Source organism: Mirounga angustirostris, unplaced genomic scaffold (assembly GCF_029215605.1).
Source record: "Mirounga angustirostris isolate CCGP_5_RB_7025 unplaced genomic scaffold, mMirAng1.0.hap1 SCAF_14, whole genome shotgun sequence".
Classification (NCBI taxonomy): Eukaryota; Metazoa; Chordata; class Mammalia; order Carnivora; family Phocidae; genus Mirounga; species Mirounga angustirostris.
This window is the reverse complement of record NW_026991722.1, coordinates 91,554,343-91,580,507: the sequence shown is the minus strand read 5'-3', so window position 1 is coordinate 91,580,507 and position 26,165 is coordinate 91,554,343. Positions and strand designations below refer to the sequence as shown.

General features: G+C 48.6%; 1 gene segment (V, D, J or C); it reads right to left on the bottom strand.

The window, feature by feature from the left end:
* Positions 1-2,025: 2,025 nt before the first annotated feature.
* Positions 2,026-7,421, bottom strand: LOC135362467 (probable non-functional immunoglobulin lambda variable 5-48). The segment is given in 5 exon segments: positions 2,026-2,141; positions 2,879-2,983; positions 3,096-3,115; positions 6,937-7,261; positions 7,376-7,421. Coding segments are annotated over 5 exon segments (612 nt in total).
* Positions 7,422-26,165: the final 18,744 nt, after the last annotated feature.

The window sequence follows — 26,165 nt, the reverse complement described above, 5'->3', positions numbered from 1 at the left end:
ATATGTTATTGAAAAGCACTGAAAAACAATAGAAAATTTAAATTCATTTTTTTTTTACACATTTAAGTAGGATCCATGCCCAATGTGGGGCTTGAACTCACGACTCTGAGATCTAGAGTTGCGAGCTCAACAGACTAAGCCAGCCAGGTGCCCCCAGAAAAGTTAAATTCTTATAGAAAGAAAATGTAATACTGATACATCTGAAAAATATTATACAAGAAAAGGGAATTTGCAGGTCAGTATTAAGACATATTTTATGAATGATCTAAATACAACATCTTCAGTGTGACTCCAATCTCACATCCATATGTTCATACGCCATGACCATTTGTGATTTACTGCAGGCATACAAGATGAATTCCACAGTAAAAAATTATTTTATATAAGATATCCTATTAATAAAGCAATAAATGAAAATCACATTATCTCGCTAGATCTTGACACTCTCTTTGAGCAAATGGAAAGCAAAGTCCTAACAAAAACTACATAAAGTAGAAACAGACAGACACATTTGACCCATGGTAACACACTCTCTCCCACACACCTAGAACTCAGTCCCCCAGACAGGAAGTTAGCTACTGTGGTGAGGGGGAGGACTTTTCTACAAGAACAGGAACAGGCATAAGTGGCCTTAACTCCATGATTATTCAACATCTTTCTGCAAGTAATAGACAATGAAAGTGACCAAGAAAAGTCACTGGTTCCCTCTCAGCATTGATGGGAATAAAAAGGGAGTCATCCTAAAAGACCCAAATATATGATTCCTCAATATTCCCCTATTGGTGAAGCAGGGACAGAAGAAATCAGCCCACAGAGCACAAAGAACAGACATTCCTATGGAAGACTAATAGGATTACATGGGTCTGGAAACTTGTAGAAATAGGTAAATGATCAAGAATGGAGACCCCAGATTCCTCACAGTTCAGGGGGGAGATGAGCATCATGGACCAGCCACCCCCAGTCCATGAACCTCAGTGTAGAGACCCTGTGTGTCAACCTAATGGGGGAGATGACCTTTCTGTGTCCTTGGGAGACCCTTTGTCTAGGGAGAGGCCGCTGTGAGTGAAGGTGGGGACAGGAGGAAAGGAGGAGCCCTCACCCCCAGGAGATGCCCTTGCATGGACTTGGACCCATGATGGTGGCAGCAGGAGAACCAGAAGCAGAAGCCACAGGAAGAGCCTGGGCAGCCGCCGGGCCTCCCCCTCCTGGCCGATGAGAAAGGGGCTCTGGTCGCAATTTCCACAGGCCTGGAGTCTGTGTGATCCCTGAGATGCTGTCCCAGGAGGGGCAGTGAGGAGCAGACTGTCCTCAGACCTCAGCCCAGTGATGGTCAGGGAGCCAGAGCTGTAAGACATGGAAGCAAAAAAAGGATCAGAGTCCCCAGAGGGACTCACATCATAATAGTTGTGGATTTGGGACCCCATATATGGGAGCTGTTGGTACTGGACACATATAGGACACTCCCGACGTGTCGGGACTCTCACTTAGCTAGACTGTGTTTTGCAGGCTTTTTCCCAACTCATGATGGACTCTGTCCACTGGCCATCCTGCCATGGTACCCAGAAATTTTTGCTCAATTTGAGAAAACGACAAAATCTGTGGATGCCAAGGACAGGGTTCAGGGACAAATGTAAAAGAATGTGAAATGAATTCGCGGACACATTCCCTCAGATGGATCTCAGGGCCTAGGTTGTACCAAAGCAAGCAAGCAAGCAAACAAGCAAGCAAGCAGTTGGCTTGGCCAGGAAATAGGGCTGAATGGGGAACCCCGTTGCTGTGGGGACAGCACGTCTCTGTTGCTTCCACACAGCCCGGGAGCACGGTGTGAGCATGGAGTCCACTGTCATAGGGCGGGCAGGAGTAATCAGCCTCGTCCTCAGCCTCAAGCCCAGCGATGGTCAGGGAGCCTCAGTTGCCAGACCTGGAGCCAGAGAATTGAACGGGGATCCCCAAAGATTGATTACTGTGAGCATAAAAGAGGAGATTGAGGGGCTGCTCCTCAGAGCTGTTGGCACTAAAGTGGTACTAAAGAGCATAACCCCTGGGGTTGGAGCTGCTTCCAGTGCAGGAGATGGTCACCCTCTGGCCCAGGGCCCCAGACACGGAGGGCGGCTGAGTCAGCACAGACTGGGCCCAGGACCCTGCAAGGGGGAGAGACACAGACAGGGTGATGCTGGGGTCTGGGGACAATAGGAGAAAGTTGTAGTAGGTGTTTGGAAAAGGAACCTAGAAAGGAATTGTATGTGTGGTCAATACGCGTTAAAATTAAGATAAATTTAAATAAATAAGTGAGCTTTAAAATCAACCTATGTGGATGCAAAATTAGAATTCTGTTTTAACTTGGTTAAAAAGTCAAGTTTTTCTTGAATTATTAGTCCGCTTTTACAAATTATTAGTCTGCTTTTACCCAGGCAGCCTGGCCCTGGCACCCAGGAGTTTCTCCTCAGTATGAGAGAACCAAACAATATCTTCCTGCTTAGGAGAGGCTGAAGAGGGTGAATTTAAGAGAAGTTGGAATATTTTGTAGCCAATGTTCCTTGAGATTAGTTCAGACTACAGTGTAGACCAAAAAAGGAAGGAGCTGACTTGGCCAAGGAGGGGGAGCTGCACGGGACCCGTTGCTGAGGGAGAGCAGGTTTTTGTCTCACTTCCCCACAGGCCGGGAGCACTGTGTGAGCACTGAGACTATCATCCCACGATGCACAATAATACTCAGCCTCGTCCTCAACCTGGAGCCCAGTGATGGTCAAGGTGCCTGAGCTGCCAGACTTGGAGCCAGAGAATCGTTCAGGGACCCCTGAGGGTCACTTGCTATTATCATAGATGACGGTTCTGGGGGCTTTTCCTGGGAGCTGTTGGATCCAACTCACATAATTACCACCCCCGATGTTGGAGCTGCTTCCAGTGCAGGAGATGGTGACCGTCTGGCGCAGGGCCCGAGAAACGGAGGACGGCTGAGTCAGCACAGACTGGGCCCAGGACCCTGCAAGGGGGAAAAGCACAGAGAGGGTGATGCTGGGGTTTTGAGACAAGAGGAGGAAGCCAGGCCCATGTGTCCTCCCAGGGCCCCTTCCCCTGTCCCTGCATCCACTCACCTGTGCAGTGAGCGAGGAGGCTGAGAAGGAGAGGAGACCAGGCCATGGTGGAGGTCATCACCGATCCTGCCTTCTGTGGTCCCACAGCTGTGCAGAGCCTCCCCTCATCTCTCCCTCCCCCTCTTCATCCTCTGAGAGCAGGAGGGCCCGGCCATGCAAATGAGACACCAGTTCTCTGACCCCTCCCTGCCCCAGGGTCATGTCCCTCTGCCTGTGGCTGTCAAGGACCTGGCAGGGGAGGGGCTGTGAGGGGCCAGGGGATGGGGAGGTCCCAGCTGCAAGCGCTGAGCAGAGGGCACAGGCAGGGCCAGGTGTCAGATCCCAGCTATGATCACCGCTGACTCCTCAGAAATGGGACTAGAGTGCCCCCTGGTGTCCAGACCCAGACACATCATTGTGTGACAAGGTGGCCAGGACCCATCAGACCCATCTCTGCACATCCCCTTCAACTGCTTTGTCCACTGCTCCTTGCATTAGGGCCTGACCAGGTGTTCCTATATATCACTTCCCCTTAAGTCAGGACTCTTAGATGCCCTGCTAAGAGTCTTCAGAATGAGTCTGTTCATGGCTCCCTTCTCTGTTCCTGGGTCAGGACTGGGGTGGTGTCTCTAACAAACTCTTAGAGATCAGGGTCCAGAGTAGTGATGGGTCCCCATGGATACAGGGTCGCTTCTGTGCAGGATGCTGGGACTTTCCTCGTATGTGCTTTCTCCCTGATTTCCAGAGCTCTCCTTCCTCTGAGGTCCCCACAGCACTGAGGAGACAGGGAATGATTCTCTCCAGACTGTGGGTAGAAGCTGTCCTGTGCATTCCTAGAGGGTTGCATACTGAACATCTTTGTCTCCTGCCACTGTGTCAAACAGCTTGAAACAACAGTTGTCCACACACTGGGCAGGGATTCCCTCCCCGGTTCCGTCCTCCCAGCACAGACACAAGTCTGCAGGCGCCCTGCCACGTGAGTGTGTGCCGCCCTGACCTCAGAGCACAAAGGACAAACGTGCTGGAAGTTCTAGCAGGGAAGGAGTGACAGCTTAGATGCTCTCACAGGAACCTAGTGACAGAGTTTATGTGTCAGTTACCACGGACCCAACGTCATATTTAAGAAGAATGTGTGTTATTTTAAGCATAATTCCATTCAGTAAGATTGAATTAATGGAACAGGAATGCTTCTTTTCTCAGGAGAATAGGGTTTTATATACTTTTTCTAAAATCACTTATTTGTACCATGTGTCTGGTCTCCCAGGTAGGAAAGGTCAACGTGGTTCCCAGTAAAACCCCTTGAGGGGCCTGTTCCTATGAACTCAGAACCATCCTGCTGACAAAATTGCCAAACACAGACAGAACTTCTAGGACAAAGGATTTGGGGTCAGACCACGCCCTGGGTTGGACACAGCTCTAGTCCCTGCAACTGTGTCCAGCACGTTCAGGATGGAAGCGTTATTCATTCAGTGAACAATGACTACAGGAATGGATTTTACTACCCAAAGCCTACTGGACACAGAAGTTTCTGTCAAATATCCCAAAGCTGAGCGGGGGAGAAGTGGAGATAAGGGGGAGTGTGTCCCTAGGGTCACATGCCCTGTGGCCCTGATTTGGGACAGAAGACTTTCCGTCAGAGTGCAGCCTGGCTGGAAGTGTCACTGGGGAGTGACTGAAGGACTGACAGCCCAGCCCTGAGAACACAGGGAACGTGTGTCACTTGTCCACAAGGATTTTGAGTTCTGAGGCTGGGATCCGAGAATCAACATACTGAGTAGCCTCAGCCACTGACTGCATCCCACAGATGGTCAGGGGCTGAGCTGCCCATGGGGACAGGGACACCCCTCTGGGATTCCTGAGCTTCAGTCTCATCCCAGGAGGGCAGATGTTCAGAGCCCATCCTGGCTGCCCTGGGGACAGGACCCCAGTCACACTAGATGTCTCCAGTTTTCCTATGGAGGAGGATTCTGCCTTCTGGAAATTGTGACCCTGAGGATGGCTGGGTGAGCACAGGATGACTCGAACTTCTGGGAAGGACAGAGAAGCCTGGAATCCACAGAGGCCCAGGCACACTATTCACTCAGAGGGAGGAGAGGGGGGTGTGTGTGTATGTGTGTGTGTATGTGTGTGTGTGTGTGTCCAAAACTGAGGCTACCTGAGCCCTGTCCCTCTTATGACTTTGAAATACCCTGAGGGATGTTTTTCCTGGGATTCTGTTTATATATTTCCTGCATCCTGACCCTGCATTTAGAGGTAAGGATCTCAAAGATTTTTACTGGAAAAGGACTTATTTAGGCCAGGAGGGCTCATGTGAGAGCACATCTGTTCACCATTCACTGAATCAAGAGTCCAGGTCCTGTTGAGTGATAAGAAGTCTGTCAATTTTTTATCTCTGCAGACACAAGACCTACAACTGTGGGGTTTTCAGGTGTCTGGAAGCACAGGGTGGGGGGGGAGCATGCAGCCCCCTCCTTCTTGCCCTGACATCCCAGCCAGAACCACAGTCCCCCGTGTCCCCAGGGGTCTACCAGGGAGTGAGAACAAGATATTGCTGATGGTTTTGTGCGTGTGTGAATAAACACTACAGCCCTGGGCTTTAAATATCATAGAAAACTGGTTCTTGGTGAATCCTCTCCAGGGCATTGGAGCATAAAAAAAAATAATGACATATCTTAAAATATGCAGGCCATCCTTTGTCTCTGGAGTCCTCTAAGAATCCCCATGGCATCAGTTTATTCTGAAGGGGAGAAAAATCAATAGACTCATGTGCAAATACCTAAAGGTAGATAAATACATTCTTTTCAGGAAATGTAATAACTTTATTTTCATATTAAAGAGAATGACTGGGGGATGCGTGGGGGGCAATGTGGATTGAGTGTCTGACTATTGGTTTGGCTCTGCTCCTAATCTCAGGGTCCTGAGGGGCACCCGGGTGTCTCAGGCACTTAAACCTCTGCCTTCAGCTCAGGTCATGATCTCAGGGTCCTGAGCTCTAGCCCCGCATAGAGTTCCACACTGAGCACAGAGTCTGCTTAAGACTCTCTCTCTCCCTCTGCTTCTCCCTGCTGTGCCCTCTCATCCAAATAATTGAAGAAACCTCTAAAATAAATAAAGAGACTGACTGGGATTGTTGAGAACAGAAAAATGGAGCCTGGGTCTGAGAGCAGGAAGGAGAATATGAAGGGTTGCATGCACCTATATTTTCTGGTCATTCTCCTGCCCAGAAATGGGTCCTGGAGACTGGAAACTACAGCAAGGTCATTTCCAGTTTTCTCTGAAATCCTGATGTGGAGACAGAGCTCAGACGGAATAGCCAGAGGGAGAGACTGAAGCCTGAGGGACACGAGAGCCAAGAGAAGAAGAGGAGGAGGGTGTGGGGGCTGTCGTCAGGATCTGGTCCAAGTTCTCGTGTAGCTCGTTCAGAGAGAGGAGACTGTGTCTGTGGCCAGGGTCATTGTCAATGTATCAGCTGTGGATACATCAGTCGTGACACAAGGTCACACTTTATGGAATAAGATGATAGAACGGATTATGGAGGAATGTTCGCTGGGCAGTATGTTCAGCTGTAGACTCAGAATTCATTGCTGTACATCTTCTCCAGATTGAGTGGGGGTGTGCGGATGGGCTCAGATATCTCATGTGTCTGTGCTTCCTCGGATGCCCCCATTTTCTGTCACTTTCCGTGCATTACATGACTCTTCCTCGTTCCCTCTTGAAGGATAGATCGTCATCCAGAAGAGACCACCTTGCTATGTCTCTCCAGGTAAGTTTCTTACTGAAAAGAGGCTCAGAAACAAGATCCGTGGGTCCAGAGGTTTTAGACCCACTTCCTCCATATCTGAGACGCTGTGAGGAGCGATACCTGCTCCCAGCGCCCTGAGCTGCAGCCCAGTGATAGTCCGCCTCGGTCTCAGCCTGCAGCCCCGAGATGCGCAGAAGCCCCGCATTGGCCGAGGCGTCTTTGGAGCCCGAGAAGCGGCTGGGGACCCCGGAGCCCTGGTGCTTATCGGAGTCTGAGGAGTAGTACAGCTGATCCCGGGGAGGGCTCCATGGCTGCTGCTGGATCCAGTATATATTAGAGCCGCCAACACTGATGTCCCTGCTCAGGGTGCAGATGAGTCTGTCTGTCGTTCCCGGAGATGCCAAGAGGGAGGGCGGCTGGGTCAGCACGGCCTGGGACAGGGAGCCTGCAAACACAGACGTTAATGAGGCAAGAAACGGAGAAATTTATCAAGATGCCCACTTCAGGAAGAGTGACTTTGAGGGCTGCAGCTTTGAGCTTCCCTGAGACCTGCACATACCTGTACAATAGGAGAGGAACATAAGGAAGATAGGCGTCCAGGCCATGGTGACACAGACACTGGACCCCACAGTGGGCCAGGCTGCCCCAGGCCTCCTTTTCTCCTCCACCCTCTGCCACAGGAGGGGCTCTCCATGCAAACGGGGTCCACCCAGTGACTGCCCAGACCCTCCCTGAGCCCTTGTGCTGGGACTCGGCTCACAGGCACACTGAGGAGGATGGGAGTGGCTTCAGCCCTGGGGAGAGCCCTGGGAGGATGCACCTGCTGAGACCACACACGGGTCCCTACTCAGGGGACTCTGCCAGGCAAGAGGGGACCCAGCTGCTGAGTCCCCAACAGAGAGCACAGGGCCAGTGCCCAGTTCATTTCTCTTGAGTGAATGCTCCTCACTGAGCTGACATGTAGAGACCACAGGTCAGTCCCACCGCACCCCCTGCTGGTCACGGGCGCAGCCGTCACTGTGTCCCAAAGCCCTGAGAGCCCCACTGATTTCTGCAGCTCCCAACATCCCTGTGGATCCACACTTCCGTGGACCAAGTGTCAGTACAGGTTTCCCCTGCTGTCTGAAACTCCATCATCCCTAAGAAACTTAGTAAGCCACGATGGCATAAGGCGAGAAGCAATTAATATTAATTTATATGCACAATTTTTTTTTTGCATGTTTCCAGGCTTAAAAAGAAATCAGTCCTAGGCTCCTTGGATACCCAAGGACACATTTGGCCGTCAGATGTAGAATACGAATGGCGATAAAGCGCATGTGATAACACACCGTTCACAGCCGCGGTGGCCTGTGGCTGAGCTGCTGGGTGTGACTCCCGGGGAAGCCGCTGGAAGGCGCCCGTCATGCTGGTTGGGTTGTGCACCGTCTCTGGAGAGGCTCCTGCAAAACTTATGCTGGATGCTAACTAAGTTGGCGCTTATTTTTTTGTGAAACTGAAAATCCTCTTCAGATGGCTTTGAGCAGTAAAAGCAGCTACTAATGTAAATATTTCATAAAAGCAAAGAGGTGTAAAGAGAACTTTCAAAAGTTCGGGATACCTATACTATGTTTCTGATCTTTGTCCCAATTTACTGTAATTTCTCACTCCAGAGGGAGCCGTGGTCCATGCGAGGTGAAAATATGTGTATATACAATTACAGGACTTTCTAGACAAAGCTTTATGTCCCAGATGCGCAGGGGGGCACGTGTGTCGCCGAGGAGGGGACAGTGGAGCTGCTTAGCAGAAGTTGTAGAGGCTGCTTCTGGGAAAGGCATAGAAACAGAATTTTGGGGACACCTGGGTGGCTCAGTCAGTTGAGCGTCTGCCTTCGGCTCAGGTCATGAGCCCAGAGTCCTGGGATCGAGTCCCACGTCAGTCTCCCTGCTCAGCGAGGAGCCTGCTTCTCCCTCTGCCTGCCACTGCCCCTGCTTGTGCTTTCTCTCTCTCTCCCTAAGAAATAAATAAAATCTAAAAAAAAGAAAGAATTTTGTAAGGATACACTCACTCAGTGGCCTAATGTTTCCCAGCGTTCACTGTTGGTTCACACCTGGTACATCCTTACAGTGAGCCTGACATCGGTGTTGCCACATTAGTAGAGTCTCCGGGAACATCCCATAACCCCCAGTGCACAGGCCCTGGCATTGGACGTCTGCATTTGTCACGAGACTAATATAATTTCAACAAAAATGGGTCCACTGTTCATGCCTCCCACTCTAGGTTTTCGTTTTCCCTTTTTGGTTAACCTCGGAATTCATTATTTCCTGTGTCTCTCTGACATACTTACGATTAATTTTCCTTTACATTAGCCCAGGTTTGTAACTGTTCTCAGTATGAGCATTAATATAAACCCTTACACTGTACAACCGACCTCCCTCTTCTTGGAATTTCTTTCTCCACTCCTGCATCAAGGGGCCCCCAGGACAAGGTATCCCACCCACATTTAGGCTTCATCCTGTTTACCTGGTAAGTGTCCCATGGACTGGCGGTAACCAAAAAACAGAATTTTCTCGATTTTTGTCTATAATATGAGGGCTTTCTATGACAATGAAGGTTGAATTCCTAGGCTCTGTTCTCCTAAATACTGCGATGCATCTCAGCATCACTCCAACTGAAAAGGCAGAGGAAAACCAAAGAGAGAAAAAGACTGTGAAACATGAGATTAAACATACTGGTCTCACCACAGCTGATTACGTCTGCAACAACAGCATTTCCCAATACAGTCAGCTCCTGAAATACAAGATTTTTTTAGAACTTTTATCACATGGATTGATAAAGATACAGTTCAACCCATAATGATTAACAACCATGGTTTATTCAGATTTTCTCAATTTTTACCTAATATCCCTTTGCTGTTCTAAGATCCAGTTCAGGATCATTATGGCATTTAGTTGTGATGGCTCCTTAAGCTTCTCTCACTGTGATACTTTCTCAGATTCCCCTTGTTTTAGTGACTTCATCCACACTTACTGAGCGGGAATCATGCCTGACATTCTTCGGGCTAAGTGTTTGCACCTGTTACTTGAAATCTCTGTACTGGAATGTGTCTCTTCCTCCATTTATTCATTTATTCAACCATTTCACAATAGGGACTGTGGACAATTATTTTAAATTTTGAGTAAGAAGCTAATACTGTCACATTTATTCGGTTGCTCAAATCTTTCCAGTTTTGCCCAATGGGGGCATTTTAAGTGTCTCACGAGCTCCTGGACACACCCCGTCACTGTGTGTGTGGGCTGGGCCTGCACTGATGTGCTTGTGTTTATTCTGAAGGATTCTACACTTTCTGACACTAGAAGTCGCCCCAAGCTCATCCATGTAATTCCTGGTCTGGGGACTAAGCCTCTCTGCAAAGCAGCCTGCATCCTTTCCCAGAGAACGGTACTAGGAAGCACTATTTGGGGGAATGCACTCAGGGCTCTGGGCATCCCAGCGTGTACTTCCGCCCCGCTGACAGACCGAGGGCTTCTATATGACAGTCACTCACTCAGGACCCTGCACACAGCGCTGACTGTCTCGACAGGCAATTAACTGTCCCTATCAAACTACACACGATTCCAAACCGCCCTCCCCAGCTCGAACCCATGAGCTCACGCTTCACCCTGGGTTCTATCTGCGACTTTCCACTCCTACCGGGAGAAATCGGGCTCCCCAGGGCCCATCCACTGACTTGACTGCTCAATTCCAGGACACAGTGCAGGCCCCTCAAAATAACCCACCTGTTTCCGCGGGACACAGCCCTGTCTACTGGAGCACAGAGCCCACGGGCAGTCGCTTCTGACTTTGCCCTGACGGGCTCCGCTCCTTTGCACGGTCACTCGGCCCAGCGGCTCTGCCCCGAGCCCAGCCCTGAGCTGGGCTCACACGTCTGTCCGGCAGGTGCGGGGGTTTGTCCGCATTCCACCCCGGGCCCCGAACCTCCCTAATGAGTTTTATCTGCAACCGTCGGTTCTGTCATGTGGCTGCACGGGGTTCAGTGAACTCTGACGGAGTCATCGTGTCATTTCACTGCCGTTACAGCGTCACAGAGAATCCTTCTCTTGCTCAGAAACGTTTTCCTCCGTTCACATGATCAACTCTTTTGTCTCTTTTCTCCTTCCAGAAACTGCAGGTGTTTGCGCTCTCTCCAGAGTGTTGCCTCTTCCCAAAAGTGATATAACTTTAACCGTACTATGTATTATTTCCCATTTTAGAAACGAGCTGCCTGTTTGGTGGCATCTCAGTTCGGGTCCATGTTTGGTGATTAGATACAAACCTGGACTAAATCTCTATGGACAGACTTCCGGTCACTTTCAGTTTTAGTGATTATGAATGAAACTGGTACAAACATTCATGTGCAGATTATTCCTATGGAGGAAAGTTTTGGATTCCTTTATAGTTTTATCATTCTAAGTGAGTGTCTATTTCTCAAAAAAATCAGGAAATTAGACAAAACTAGGCAGCAGCACCATTTATAGCCACGCAGATAATAATTTCTGATGCAACAGGACTGAGTTATTCTTCAAGCACCACATGGGGAGTGCTGAGATCCCACGATCTGTTCAGAGACAAAATAAAATGTTGGATTTGTTTTAAAATCAGAAGGAAAGAGTTAATATGATGTGGCCTAGAAGTTAAATACCCCCAGTTGATGAAAAGAGAACTTTCTGTTTACATGAAGACTCCTTGTCTGCGAATGGGCTGCCCCAAGTGACTCTGAGGACAGAAGGGACAGGACGGACCTCGCCCTTAAACGGTGCCCCTGGATGGACCTGCTCCCAGGGCGTCAGCAAAGGAATAAGCAGAATCACAGGCTACGCTGGTGTGTCTCCTCCTCTTTACAGAGGAGTTAGTGGGTTTTTGTCTCCCTTCCCCTCAGGCCGGGGGCACTGAGTGAGCACTGAGACTATCATCCCACGATGCACAATAATACTCAGCCTCGTCCTCAGCCTGGAGTCCAGTGATGGTCAGGGTGCCAGAGTTGCCAGACGTGGAGCCAGAGAATCGTTCGGGGACCCCCGAGGGTCTAGCAGTACTACCATAGATCATGGTTTTAGGGGACTTTCCTGGGAGCTGTTGGTGCCAGTTAACAGCATTACCACCCCCAATGTTGGAGCTGCTTCCAGTGCAGGAGATGGTGACCGTCTGGCCCAGGGCCCCAGACACAGAGGGCGGCTGAGTCAGCACAGACTGGGCCCAGGACCATGCAAGGGGGAGAGACACAGACAGGGTGATGCTGGGGTCTTGAGACAAGAGGAGAAACAGGGCCCCACATGTCCTCCCAGGGCCCCTTCCCCTGTCCCTGCATCCAGTCACTTGTGCAGTGAGCAAGGAGGCTGAGGACGAGAGGGGACCAGGCCATGGTGGAGGTCCTCACCGATCCTGCCTTCTGTGGCCCCACAGCTGAGCAGAGCCTCCCCTAATCTCTCCCTCCCCCTCTTCATCCTCTGCGAGAGGGAGGGCCTGTCCATGCAAATGAGACCCCCAGCTCTCTGACCCCTCATTGGCCCTGGGTCAGGTCCCTCTGCCTGAGGATGTGAGGGGGCGTGGGCAGGGGAGGGACTGTGTGCCCAGGGGTGGGGAGGTCCCAGCTATGAGCCCTGAGCACAGGGCACAGGCAGGGCCAGGTCACAGGCCCAACTCTGATCACCCCTGACTCAGAGATGGGACCAGAGTGCCCCCTGGTGTCCAGACTCAGACACATCATTGTGTGCCATGGTGACCAGAGCCCATCAGACCCATCTCCACACCCCCCCAAAACTGTTTTGGCAACTGTTCCCTGCAATAGGGCCTGACCTGTTGTCCATATATGTCACCTCCCATTAAGTCAGGACACATTATATGCTCATCTAAGAGTGTTCAGAGTGAGGCTCTCCATGGTTCCCTTCTCTGTTCTTGGGTCAGGACTGAGACGTTAACTCTACACAAACTCTTCTAGAACAAGGTCCAGTCCAGAGCAGCGACAGGTCCGCATGGACAAAGGGTCCCTCTGTGCAGGATGTTGGGACTTTCCTTGTATGTGCTTTCTCCCTGATTTCCAGAGCTCTCCTCCCTCTGAGGTCCTCACAACACTGAGGAGATGGGGAGCTCTTATCTCCAGATTGTGTGTAAAAACACTCCCGTGCATTCCTAGAGGGTCACACACTGAACATCTTTGCCACCTGTCACTGATTCCCCCTGCATGAAACAACAGGTTGCCACACAATGGGCAGTGATTTCCTCCTTGGCTCTGTCCTCCCAGCACAGACACGAGTCTGCAGGAGCCCTGCCACGTGAGTGTGTGCGGCCCTGATCTCAGAGCACAAAGGACAAACGTGCTGGACGTTCTAGGAAGAAAGGAGTGACAGCTGTAGATGCTCTGACAGGGACCTAGTGACAGAGATTATGTGTCAGTCACCACGGAGCCAACATCATATTTAAGAAGAATGTGTGTTATTTTATACATAATTCCATTAAGTAAGATGGAATAAATGGAACAGGAATGCCGTCTTTTCTCAGTAGAGTAGGGTTTTGTATACTTTTTCTAAAATCACTTATTTGTACCATGTGTCTGGTCTCCCACGTAGGAAAGGTCAACGTGGTGCCCAGTGAAACCCCTTGAGGGGCCTGTTCCTATGAACTCAGACCATTCTGCTGACGAAATTGCCAAACACAGACAGAGCTTCTAGGACAAAGGATTTGGGGTCAGACCACTCTCTGGGTTGGACACAGCTCTAGTCCCTGCAACTGTGTCCAGCACGTTCAGGATGGAAGCGTTATTCATTCAGTGCCCAATGACTACAGGAATGGATTTTACTACCCAAAGCCTACTGGACACAGAAGTTTCTGTCAAATATCCCAAAGCTGAGGAGGGGAGAAGTGGAGATAAGGGGGAATGTGTCCCTGAGGTCACATGCCCTGTGGCCCTGGGTTGGGACAGAAGACTTTCCATCAGAGTGCAGCCTGGCTGGAAGGGTCACTGCAGAGTGATTAAAGAGTGACAGCCCAACCCTGAAAACACAGGGAACATGAGTCACTTGTCCTCAAGGGTTTTGTGTTCTGAGCCTGGGGTCCTAGAATCAATATCCTGATCAGCCTCAGCCACTGACTGGATCCCACAGATGGTTGGGGGCTGAGCTGCACGTGGGGACAGGGACTCCCTCCTGGGATTCCTGAGCGTCAGACTCATCCCAGGACAGCAGGTGTTCAGATTCCATCCTGGCTGCCCTGGGGACAGGACCCCAGTCACACTAGATGTCTCCAGTTCCTATTGAGGAGGATTCTGCCTTCTGGAAATGGTGACCCTGAGATTGGCGGGGTGAGCACAGGTTGACCCTGACTTCTGGAAGGGCAGAGAAGCCTGGAATGCGTAGAGTCCCAAACACACTATTCACTCAGAGGGAGGAGAGATGTGTGTGTGTGTGTCTGTGTGTGTCCAAAATTGAGGCTACCTGAGCCCTGTCCCTCTTCTGACTTTGAAATACCCTGAGGGATGTTTTTCCTGGGATTCTCTTTATATACTTCCAGGGTCCTGATCCTCCATTTAGAAGTAAGGATCTCAAAGATTTTTACTGGAAAAGGACTTATTTAGGCCAGGAGGGCCCATGTGAGATCAAATCTGTTCACCATTCACTGAATCAGGAGTCCAGGTCCTGTTGAGTGACAAGAAGTCTGTCAATTTTTTATCTCTGCAGACACAAGACCTACAACAGTGCGGTTTTCAGGTGTCTGGAAGCACATGGTGGAAGGGAGCATGCAGCCCGCTCTTTCTTGCCCTGACATCCCAGCCAGAGCCACAGTCCCCCGTGTCCCAAGGGGTCTACCAGGGAGTGAGAACAAGAGATTGCTGATGGTTTTGTGCATGTGTGAATAAACACTACAGCCCTGGGCTTTCAGTAGCATAGAAAAATGGTTCTATGGTGAATCCTCTGTCCAAGGAAATGGACCAAAAGAAAAATAATGACATATCTTAAAATATGCAGGCCATCCTTTGTCTCTGGAGTCCTCTAAGACTCCCCATGGCATCAGTTAATTCTGAAGGGTATAAAAATCAAAAGACCCATGTGCAAATACCTCAAGGTAGATAAATACATCCTTTTCAGGAAATGTAACAACTTTATTTTCATATTGAAGAGAATGACTAAGGGTGCCCGGGGGGCTCAGTTCATTGAGTGGCTAACTCTGGAGCCCTGGTGCTTCTCGGAGTCTGAGGAGTAGGAAAGCAGACCCCGGGGAGGGCTCCCTGGCTGCTGCTGATTCAGTAGATGTTCAAGCCGCCAACACTGAGGTCCCTGCTCAGGGTGCAGGTGAGTCTGGCCATTGTTCCCGGAGATGCAGAGAGGGAGGGCGGCTGGGTCAGGACAGGCTGGACAGGGAGCCTGCAAACACACACACTCATAGCATATTGGATAGGTTCAATGCAAATTTTCTCTAGACTCTGAAGCAGAGGGGTGATGAAGGCTGTTCCCTGAGGCCTGTCCCTACCTGTGCAGTGAAAGAGCATCCCCAGGAAGACAGGAGTCCAGGCCATGATGACACAGACCCAGGTTCCCCACTGGGCTGGGCTGCCCTACGCCTCCTCTTCTCCTCCAGCCTCTGCCACATGAGGGGCTCTATATGCAAATACGGTCCATCCACTGAGTCCCTGCCCCTCACTTTCCCTGATCCCTGGTGCTGAACTCAGTTCACATCACACACTGAAGAGGATGGAGGTTGGCTTCAGCCCTGCGGCCAGCCCTGGGAGGGAGCACCTGCTGAGACCACACACAGGTCCCCTCGGGACACTCTGCCAGACCACAGGGGACACAGCTGCTGAGTCCCATCAGGGAGCACAGGACCCAGCCCTCCAGCCCCAACTTTTTGAATGCTTCTCACTAAAGAGCTGCTTTTTTGGTACAAGGCAGTCCCACAGCGCCGCCTGCTGGTCCTGGGCACACATGTCACCACGGTCCAAAGCCCTGAGAGTCCAACGGGGGTCTGCATCTCACCAGGTCTGATTTCTAGATACGATGGTCCTTCAGGCCTGCTGATGATATTGTTGAGTCTCACTCTCAGAAAGAGTCCTGGTCTAAGGGAATGTAAACACATACATATATTATGTGATATTTAATTAAAGGAACATCTCTTTTGCATGGAAGTCAGAGACCACTAGGGGGAGCGCTCGAGCCCCCCACTCTTCAATTGCAGACCAGGCAGGAGGACAGACTTCACAAGTCTACAGGCCTATAGCTAGTCCCTTCCTACCTCAGGAAGAGGAAGACTTCTTCCTGCCCTGCCAACAACCCAGCGAATGAGAAATTGTCACAACGGAACCATTGACAAGCCCTGTAATTAGAATTCCCTTTTACTCCCATGGACTTTGTGTCCCTCCCACACCACCCTTTGCTCCATAAAAGAGCTTCCTTATCCTTTGTTCCCTGCATTTGCCTGTGGTTTCGCCATACCTTACCCATCCTGGATTCCAAGTTTTTGCTTTTCTTCAATAAACCCATTATCACTGGGGAAAATAAATGGCACATTTTTATTTAACATACAGAAAACAACTGAAGTGGCCAGTGACCCCCGCAGGAGATTCTAGAAAAAGCTGAAGGACCCGTATGTGCAACACCTGATGTCCCACACCAGGGAACAGTGGATCTGGTTTTGTTTGTTTGCCTGTTTGAATGTCCTGCAAGGGTGCTTCAGGGCATCAGTATAAAATGGACATATTCTAGGATATAAAAATGCTCAGTGATATGTTCAAAAGAGTACAGTTTCCTAAAATTCACTAGATATGTAATTGTCATAACATCTGTAGATTCAGTTGATTTGGTAACATAGGAAAATTAACAAATTTTACAGACTTAACACTAGTGAATAACATGAGATTTTTCTCTAAAATTTAGGTTTATCAAAGTAAAGTGGGTGTTTTGTGCATATCTGTGTCATGTATTTCTCCTTGGGATTTTCGCACAGGCTTTAGCAATTGCAATTAAGCAAATAATATAATAACATCATCAATATGATCAACTTAAATATGATAAAATAATAAAATAAAATAAGATCATTTCCCCACCATAAATTCTTGTTCATTATGTCCTGCTTCCTAGCAAAATCGGTATTTTAAAGTCCTACTGCAGATATTTTGACTGCCTCTTTAGACCAGAGTAGAAACTCACATTTGCTCAAACTCCCCTTCATATCCACTTGTATCAACTCAGCAAATGTCCCCAGACTTGTTGCTGGATCTTTTGGAAATGATCCAGGATCTTCAGTAAAGAATGCAAGGTCTTTAGTAAAGAATGCAGTAAGTAAACTCCTGTTACCCTCAGGTCCTCTCTCCTCATAGCATTCACACAGAACTTTCACACAGTGAACGAATGGCTTAAATCCTTCAGTTGTTCCTAACTTCTTTTGCAGAAACTATATCACATTAGCCCCACTGACATGCCCTTTCGTGTGCTGGTCACGCCTAGCTGCACACCCACCTGTGGCCCCTGTCCTGGTCCTCAGTGCCCTGGCCTCATCACTCTTCTGTCCTTGGACCCCCCTGAGCTCCTGTCCCTCCCATGGCTCCCACACCAGCTTCTCTGTCTGTTGGCAGTAGCTGGGCTTCATCCCCTGGTCCGAGTGAGGACACACATGTTGGCAGATTGGACTATCACGTAATAGCAGGACTCACATACATCATGCCTGGTAGGAACAGACACATATGTACCGTGGACGTATCTGATGTTGCACAAAATCATACAGAATGGACACTGCACCCATCCCCCACCCCAGCCATCATCAATACAAGTGAGATATTTGATGAGAACAATCCCTAAGCAGCACATAAGTAATCAGTCGTATATTGCCTTCCTTCATCTACTTCTCCCTGGCAGAACCATCTCTCCTGTGAACACGGAGCCCACACAACCGTCATTCCTGCATCATGAGATTTTCTGCCAGGACCTCTGTGGGATTTGGGGCTGAGGAGTTGATAGTGGACTTCCAAGGACCACAGAGTTGATTTTGAGCTCTGTATTTAACACAGAAGGAGGAAGTCAAATCTAGAGAACATTATGCGAAGTTGGATAAGCCAGGCCCTAAGGGCAAATCCTACTGATTACCCTCACAATACTCAGAGGAGAAGAGAAGAGAAGGGTGGTTGCCAGGACTAGGGTAGGGGAAATGGCAAATATCTGTTCAGTGAGTATAAAATTTTAGTTTTGCAGGATAAATATGCCTCAGAGAATTGTGAGACAACATAGCCTGTCTAGCTTATAATACAATATTGTGTGCTTTAAAATATGTTAAGGAAATAGATCCTATGTCATGTGGAGAGGGAGAGAGGAGCCCTACTCCTGATGCAGGGAGTCTATTTTGGGTGCTGAGGTGAATACAATCGTTGCTTTCATAACAAATTAGATAATTGATTTGACTCTTTTCAAAAAGTGTCAAGCATATACAGAATTGTTTGGAGATAGAAAAGTTGGGGTCACTACTTGGCAAAAGAAGGTGATGGCCATCCATGAGTCCTTGTTGTCAATCAACTAAAGGGGTCGTTCGGGCATCAAGAGGGAAGCAGAGTCACTGGGGGAGAACGTGTGGAGTGAGAAGACTGGGGAAGCCACATCCCTGAGGGGCACGTGGAAGACACTCAAACCTAGCTGAGAGGGTAAGAGAGCCCCACTGTTATTGTCGCTTTAATTGTTAACCTATTTTATCACAAGTGATTTCTTTCTACTTTTGCTTTGGTGTCAAAGTGACAAGGCAGGAGGCTGGGTGGGAGGAATAGCACCTCCGCTATTCAAGTGAGGACGGGCAGGAGAATATTGGTGAACATGAAAGAAAGTACATTTTTCTCTCTCCCTTTCCCTGCTGATTTCTTCGTTTCTTTAAATCCCTGTTCCTCCTCACTTACTACAATCATGGATCCCATTATCATCATTGTAATCCATCCTTTATAACTGCACCATGGTTAGTCCCACTCACCTCACTAACCCACCCACCCATCCAATCCGCCATGATGCTCTCTCTCCACTTGAACCTCCAGCTGAGTGTGGCTATAGGTGCACGTGGCCATGCTGACTGCTCCCCTGTGAATGCGTGAGACACCCTCTAGGGTGTCCTAGTTCAGACACTGTGTGAGCCTTCATTTCTCACATCCTTCTCTGTAAAGCATGGTTATGTCCTTTCTTTTCTGCAATATGTGGCCAAGCTTCCCTCATTTCCTTGAAGTTCCAGAGTATCTTCCATCCAGACTCCAAACAGGAAAATAGAAGCTAGAAGATGAGCTGCATGACATCACGTACTACCTGTTGACATATTTGTAGTTTGTTTCCTTATTCAAGACAAAAATCAGATGTTCACCATGTTTTCAAATGTGCTTTCATGGGGCACCTGGGTGGCTCAGATGCTTAAGCATCTGCCTTTGGCTCAGATCATGATCCCGGGGTCCTGGGATGGAGCCCCACGTCAGGGTCCCAGCTTGGCAGAGAGGCTGCTTCTCCTTCTCCTTCTGCCTCTCCACCAGCTGTGCTCTCTCTCTTTCTCACTCAAGTGAATAAATGAAATCCTTAACAAAATCAAAACAAAAAAATAAACCAAATGTGCTTTCATATTCTTCAGGGAATATTATGATTTCCTATAACATACAGATTGCAGACATCTCAGGGTGCTTCCTCTCAGGGTAACAGCACTCCCATTGGACTTTAGGGTGAGCCTGTTTCAAGCTTATGCACTCCGTGTTTGCTGACCTAAGTCCCTTGCTCCATAGCAGATCTACCTGATTTCCTTGACATTTGTAGACTGCTGGCTTGAAGGGGTTAACACCTGACCACATTGGAAGCCGCTGTCAAGAGTGCAAGCAAGTCTGTTCGGGGTCGTGTCCACATAGGACTGACAAGACTGACAGCCTGAGCACCTGGTTCTCCTGCACAGAGCCCCCAGCCTCGCCTGCACATCCCCCTGTAACACCCTCGGGCGGCGGCACCTGGTCGGGGAAGGTGGTCTTTGAGGTGTTTGTCCACCATCTTCGCAGGGTGCTGGCTTCCTGAATAAAGCACCTTCTTTTGCCACCATGGCCTCTTGAATATTGATTTCCAGTGGTGAAGAGCCGAAAGTGAGCTCAGAACCGGTCGTTTGTCCAGTAACATGAGCATTTTTATTGGTTGGTAATATTACTAGTATCATTTTCATTAATTTTACCTTAAGAAAATAATTATTATTGTAATTATTACTGAAATAATGGAAACTTTATTTTAGCTATTTCTAAAGATTTTACTATTTATCTTATCATGCAATGTTTTTACCCAATACCCTGACCTTTCTATAAGCAGAAAAATTAGGAATCCCTGTAAAAAAAAAAAAAAAAAAAAAAAGGGAAAGACAACTTTCCTGACCCAAAACCTGTCATCTTAGGCCCCCAGGTTTTTTCCAATATCTGTGCCCTGCAGGATCTACTTGCCCAACACACATGTTCCCAAACCACCTAGGAAGTGTTTGAACAAAGAAATGCAACAACCCAGTAGGTAAGGATTTTAAGGGAACAAAGGGAATGCAAAATCCAGCCGTCTCTACCAGACCAGGACTTAGTGTAACCACATCAGAGACAATAACTCGGTGGTAAACTCCCAGGACTGTGTCAAAAGTGAAGACTAACCGGACGCACATTCTTGAGTTCTTTTTGCAGGATGAAACCATTCCCCACAGGGTTAGTGAGGTTAAAACTGTCACTAGCAAGACCCCCAGGGAAACCCCTTCTTCTTCCCAGGAATGTTAACCTTGCATTTCAGAGGCAAACAGCACGAATGATCCCGCAGCCTAGATGGGTTTGAGCTCCTGCACCAACTCGTCCTGCGCAGAAGGACCATGGCGTGTCCTCCGGTGACTCTGCCTCTTATAATGTTAACTCTCGGCCCTGGGAGGAGCACAAGCTTCAGGAACCCACCACAGGACACAGCACAGCTGGTGTTCTCAGTCCCCCTGCACGACTCTGTGCCCACCTTTACCTGGGATGACAGGACTCCCCTTTGTGACCGGTCAGCCTAAGCCTGAATAACAGCACCCGCTCACCCCCCTCAGGGAGCCACAGCTTGGGAAATTCTTCTCCTGATCCCCTTGTTTGCTGCAGAGCACGTTTCCTCTGTGTGATGTCACCTGGGGTAGCCTCTCCCTGAACCTCGCCAAGCACACACCTCATGGTAGTTCCGGGACCCCTGCACCTAATGTATTTCATGCCGTCACCGGAATACCTGGCTCCTTCTCCCTACTGTCTTCCTGTGATTTTAGCAACAGTTATCGAATGTATTTGTAAGAAATTGCAGAGAAATATTAGTTCATAATTGTCCTAGCAATTATCTATGTCCAATCATTTTCCCATTTATATCTGTGTTAGATGCAAGTAAAAAAGGAAATAAGGTACTTAATTTTAAAAGTATCTGTATTTAAAAGTGATCTTTATTATGATTTTTTTTTTACCTTAAACAAATTTTTCATGAAAAATTCTAGGTAGCTGAGGTGATGCTCACCGACAAAATTTGAAAAACCCATTATGTCTCTTAAAAACACCTGCACAATTAAGAAGACAGAGAAAACTATGCAAGACTCACACCCTATTAACACATAAGACAGATTATGTACCAACTTCACACAACCTGTATGAAAGTAAATTAACAAATAAATAGAACACTAATGAGTGAATCCAGATACCCTGGCTCCCAGGCTCAGACCACAAGCCATGAGCTTCAGTGGAAAGAAAAGTCGGTTCCAGAGAAGTCTGTGGGGGACAGTAGGGGAAGCTAGCAGCGGCCTGAACCACCATCCGAGGAGAGAGTCCCTGAGTGTGATGCCACAGGACAGCCAGGGGGACACCCGAGCCCTGCCCACAGGACGGGCATCCAGGGCGAGCAGGAGGGAGTCAGGAGGACTCAGAGGCTGTGCTGTGGGCAGATGGGGTGAGACCGTGAGGAGGGGAGCCCTGGGAACACCTCAGCGATGGGGAAAGAGGGGGAAGGAGACATTTAGCGTCTCCTAGGCACAGGGGAATAGGGAAAAGGGAAAGGAAGCACAGCCGACCTCCCACCACAAGTAAAGCAAAAATGCATGAGACAAATACTTGAAAAATGGTCTAATTAACACATAATATAATTTTCATAACACAATAAACAACCACTGGCTAAGGTATTGAACAAAATGGGAGCACGCACAAATGTACAGATTAAAAGGTGACAGGAAGACCAATATGGAAAAATAAGTTAGGCTCATTTCAACATCTTATGGATTAAAATTAGAACCTTACAGATTAACAAGGCCTCCGCACAAGAGTGCCGTGTACCTACCTGAAGCGATCCGCATATTTTCCGATGGCGGAGGTGACGTCCCCACAGCAATGTACACGCTCCTCAGGCCGGTGAATGGAGCAGTGACAAGGACAAATGTTCTGGGGTTCAGTCCCTGTGAAATGGGCACAGTCGGGAACTCACTGCAGACTGGAGGGAATTGGGGGCCACAGAGGGCTGAGTGCAGGGGGACCCTGGCCTGACTGCTGCTGGGAAGGGGGATTTCTCTGCAAGCCTCTCCTTCACCTGCTTCCCTAATGCCTGTTTTCCATGGGAGAGTGACCCTCCAGGGAAGGACAGAGGTCCTGGTATGCTGTCCCTAATCAGGCTTCCTCCATGCAGTGGGGTCTAGCAGGAGGTACCTGTGCAGTCCTGACCCAGGGGAGCCTGTGACCCTCTGTGCAGCTGAAGACAAGACACGGGGAGCAGAGAACAGATGGAATCTGTCCCCACAGGGGGTCGGTGCTCAGAGGAGGCAGGCTGGCTCTGGGGGCTGAGTGTGAACAGGAACTTGCAGTGTAGACACACCTTCACAGAGAAAAACAGTGAGTGTGAGAACGTGGGGCCCTTCCTGAGCAGGGCTGACAGGACCCCCAGCGGCTGTGGGGACAGAGCAGGTCTGGGTAAGTCTCTGCACTAGGAGGCGCACTGGCCTCATTAACAGAGCAAAGGATGCCCCTATAGGCCTGTGCTCTCAGGACTCCTGACCGACCTTCCCCCACCTTGACAGGGGCTGACAAAGCTCCCCTCTGAATATTCATCCCAAATAGGAAATGAAAAGAACCCACTCACTCCTGCTCTGGGAGTCAAGGCTTTGCAAGTTATTCCCTGCGATCTGCTTATTTGCTGCAAATACGGATTCCTTTGTGTGACTCCACACCCGGCTTGGTCTCTAAATGTAACTCAGGATGGAGCAAACTCACAGTAGTTCCCAGACACAGTACCTTCATTTTCCTCTCCCTCTCTCTATATATAACTTACAGTACTTAAATGTATAAATTATAATATATGATATGTATATGGAGCATGCAACTTCTAACATACACATGATAAAATATTAATATATAATCTACAGTATTTTAAATGATACATGATATTTATATTTACTAGAGTATGTATAAAGTAATGATATAAGTAATTCAATATCATATATTGTACAGATATGTTATGTTTTTATAATGGTTATATAGTAAATACAATTTTATAATATGTAATATTTATCATAATTTATAATACATGTCACTATTTTTTTCCTTTTCCCCCTAACAAGGACCCCGATGCCCTGGACGGCAGAGTACCACAGTCTGACAGGCCCTGGAAGGAAAGCTGGAGGCTCTAAGTTGACAGAGAGAATGGGGCTTTATTTGGGAACAAAGCTGTGCAAATGCCTCCCCACCCCAGCAGCTTTTCTCTTCAGACCTAAAGGCAACTCCTTGTCTATGGGGGAGGAGGCCATAGAGGATTCAGGGCAGGACAGAGAAGCCCCAGAGTCAGCTGCATGAGGCCACATTGGTGGCTTTCCCCTCCTCCCCACCCCAGGGGTCTCTTGCCCTGGGCCCAGGTAGCACGGCAGGTGATTATTTTTCATGAGGAGAACAGCTCCAGGTGTGGGCGGGTCTGTCCCTGTCTGAACAAAGGTCTGGGCAAGGCCTCCATGGGGTGGCGGATGGAGCAGGAAGGAGGGAGGGCGTCAGAGCTGAGCCCCCACGCAGCTGCAGGGACACAGGTTTTGCAGTCACACTTCAGTGAAGACACCACCTGCCAAGTGTGCAAGAATGAGTAGAGTACTTCCCTAGTTGGTCTGGACCAGAAGACTGTCCTCACAGGCCCAGTCCCACAGCACCACCTGCTGGGCTGAGACACAAAGTCGTCCAGCCCATCTGACACCTCCCAGCGCTCCTGGAATGATGTCCAGACTTTTGCAATTGGATCTAGAATGATGTCGCTGCCCCGGGCAGTAGAATGAAGAGGAGCCCTCTGTGGTTTTCGGGCTGACAGGTTATTTCCAGATCACTAATGACCTCCAGATGGTTAAATACATGGTGTATTGCACACCGCTTACGTTACCAGGTATTTCAGGATTACCTGACATTGCAGTTTGCCTCTTCCAGGAGCTTGGGCTCATAACCAGTCTACCATCATCTTGAACCAAATAAATGGCCTAAAGTTGTCCGAGTACCAAGGGGGTTCACACCTCACAGTAATTCTACATGGACCCGTCTTCCAGTTTGACAGTTGTTGTTGCTGTGGGTTTAGATTCTCCTGTGAGGTCCACTCAGCCTGCACTGCAAGGACGTTTGATGCCTGTCTCTGCCATGGGAACAGGACACTGTCAGGGACATGCGTCTTCTGCTCCTGCTCACTTTTCCAAGTTCAAAGTGTCCTTGAAATTTAGCTTGACAAATACTTATATATTTGACTCTCTTATATACTTAATGTATTTTATTTTATTTTTTATTTTTTTGAAGATTTTATTTATTTATTTGACAGATAGAGACACACAGTGAGAGAGGGAACACAAGCAGGGGGAGTGGGAGAGGGAGAAGCAGGCTTCCCATGGAGCAGAAAGCCTGATGCGGGTCTCGATCCCAGGACCCTGGGGTCATGACCTGAGCTGAAGGCAGACACTTAACAACTGAGCCACTGGGGCCCCTACTTAATATATTTTAAATCAGCTTTAAAATTTCAATTAGTGTAAAGATTGTTATACACAGAACATTGCTATAAATGGATCACTCCTCTGTTGAGGGGTTCTTCCATCTCTCCTGCACTGACAACCCTCGCCCTAAGGTGGAATTCATGGGGGATGAATGTCTAAAATCTGGGTCCAAAGAACAGACATTTATCCAAAACCCTCCAACAAGCAGGGGGCTGAGCAGTAGACATCGTGGGATTAAACTGGGAGCAATAAGCACCTGCCAGGACAGCACTGACTGTGGAGATGGATTTGGATGGTGTTGTTTGTACCTTCACAATATTAAGTCATCCGAGCCATGGATGTGGGGTCCTCTCACTTACTTAAATCCTTTTAGTATTTTCAGCAATCCTTTTTACTTTTCAGCTTGCAAGTCTTTTGTCTATTTGGTTAAGTTGACTCCTAAACGTTCTATTCTTTTGGATGCTATCTGAAATGGAATTGTTTTTAATATGTTCTTGGGCTTCTTCATTGTTGATGTAGCGACAGTCACCTGGTTGTTGTAGGGAAATTACTACATGAACTCCTGTAGGAGATGCTAGACAGATACAGCTTAGGGGTATAATAGAATGTGTTCCCTACTTTGGAACAGTAAGGACAAGTAATGAAGCAGGAGGGAATCTGAGAGGGAAGCTCTGCATCTATGACCCTGAAATGAGCGATCTCACAGGGTAGACTCTGAGCACAGGAGGAATTTCAGAACTGAATTGAACCTGTGCTGCCCCCAATACTTATGGTAAAACAGAAAAGCATAAAGTTTTCTTTTAATGTTTTTTAGTTTGAGAAAACTCATTTATGTGTTCTAGAACTTACGTAGTTATTTGGAACACACACATTTTAGAAGCACCAACAGTTTTCTTTTTTTTTTTTAATTTTATTTATTTATTTGAGAGAGAGAGTGAGAGAGAGAGAGCACAAGAGGGGGAAGCGGGAGAGGGAGAAGCAGACTCCATGCTGAGTAGGTGGCCTGATGCAGGACTCGATTCCGGGACTCCAGGATCATGACCTGAGCCGAAGGCCGTCGCTTAGCCAACTGAGCCACCAGGCGCCCGCACCAACCGTTTTGTGATTGGTGCAGGTAAGAAAGGGTCAGGAAGGAGCCCCCTCTGTGCTCCTGATGCAGTGGTTCTGTCAGGACTGAGAGGAGAGCCCTGCTTCCAGTTCTCTCCTTCCTCAGGGAGGACACTGCCCTCCACGCACCCAGCCCCTCTCTGCTGTTTGACCAGCTCCCACCCTGTCCTCCAGCCTCCAGCATCTCCCACCACCTTCTCCCTGGAGCCAGATTCCTCTATCTCTGAGAAGGTCAGTGTCATCAAAAGATAACCTTTCAAGCTTTGAAACCCTTCTTGGACTGTTGG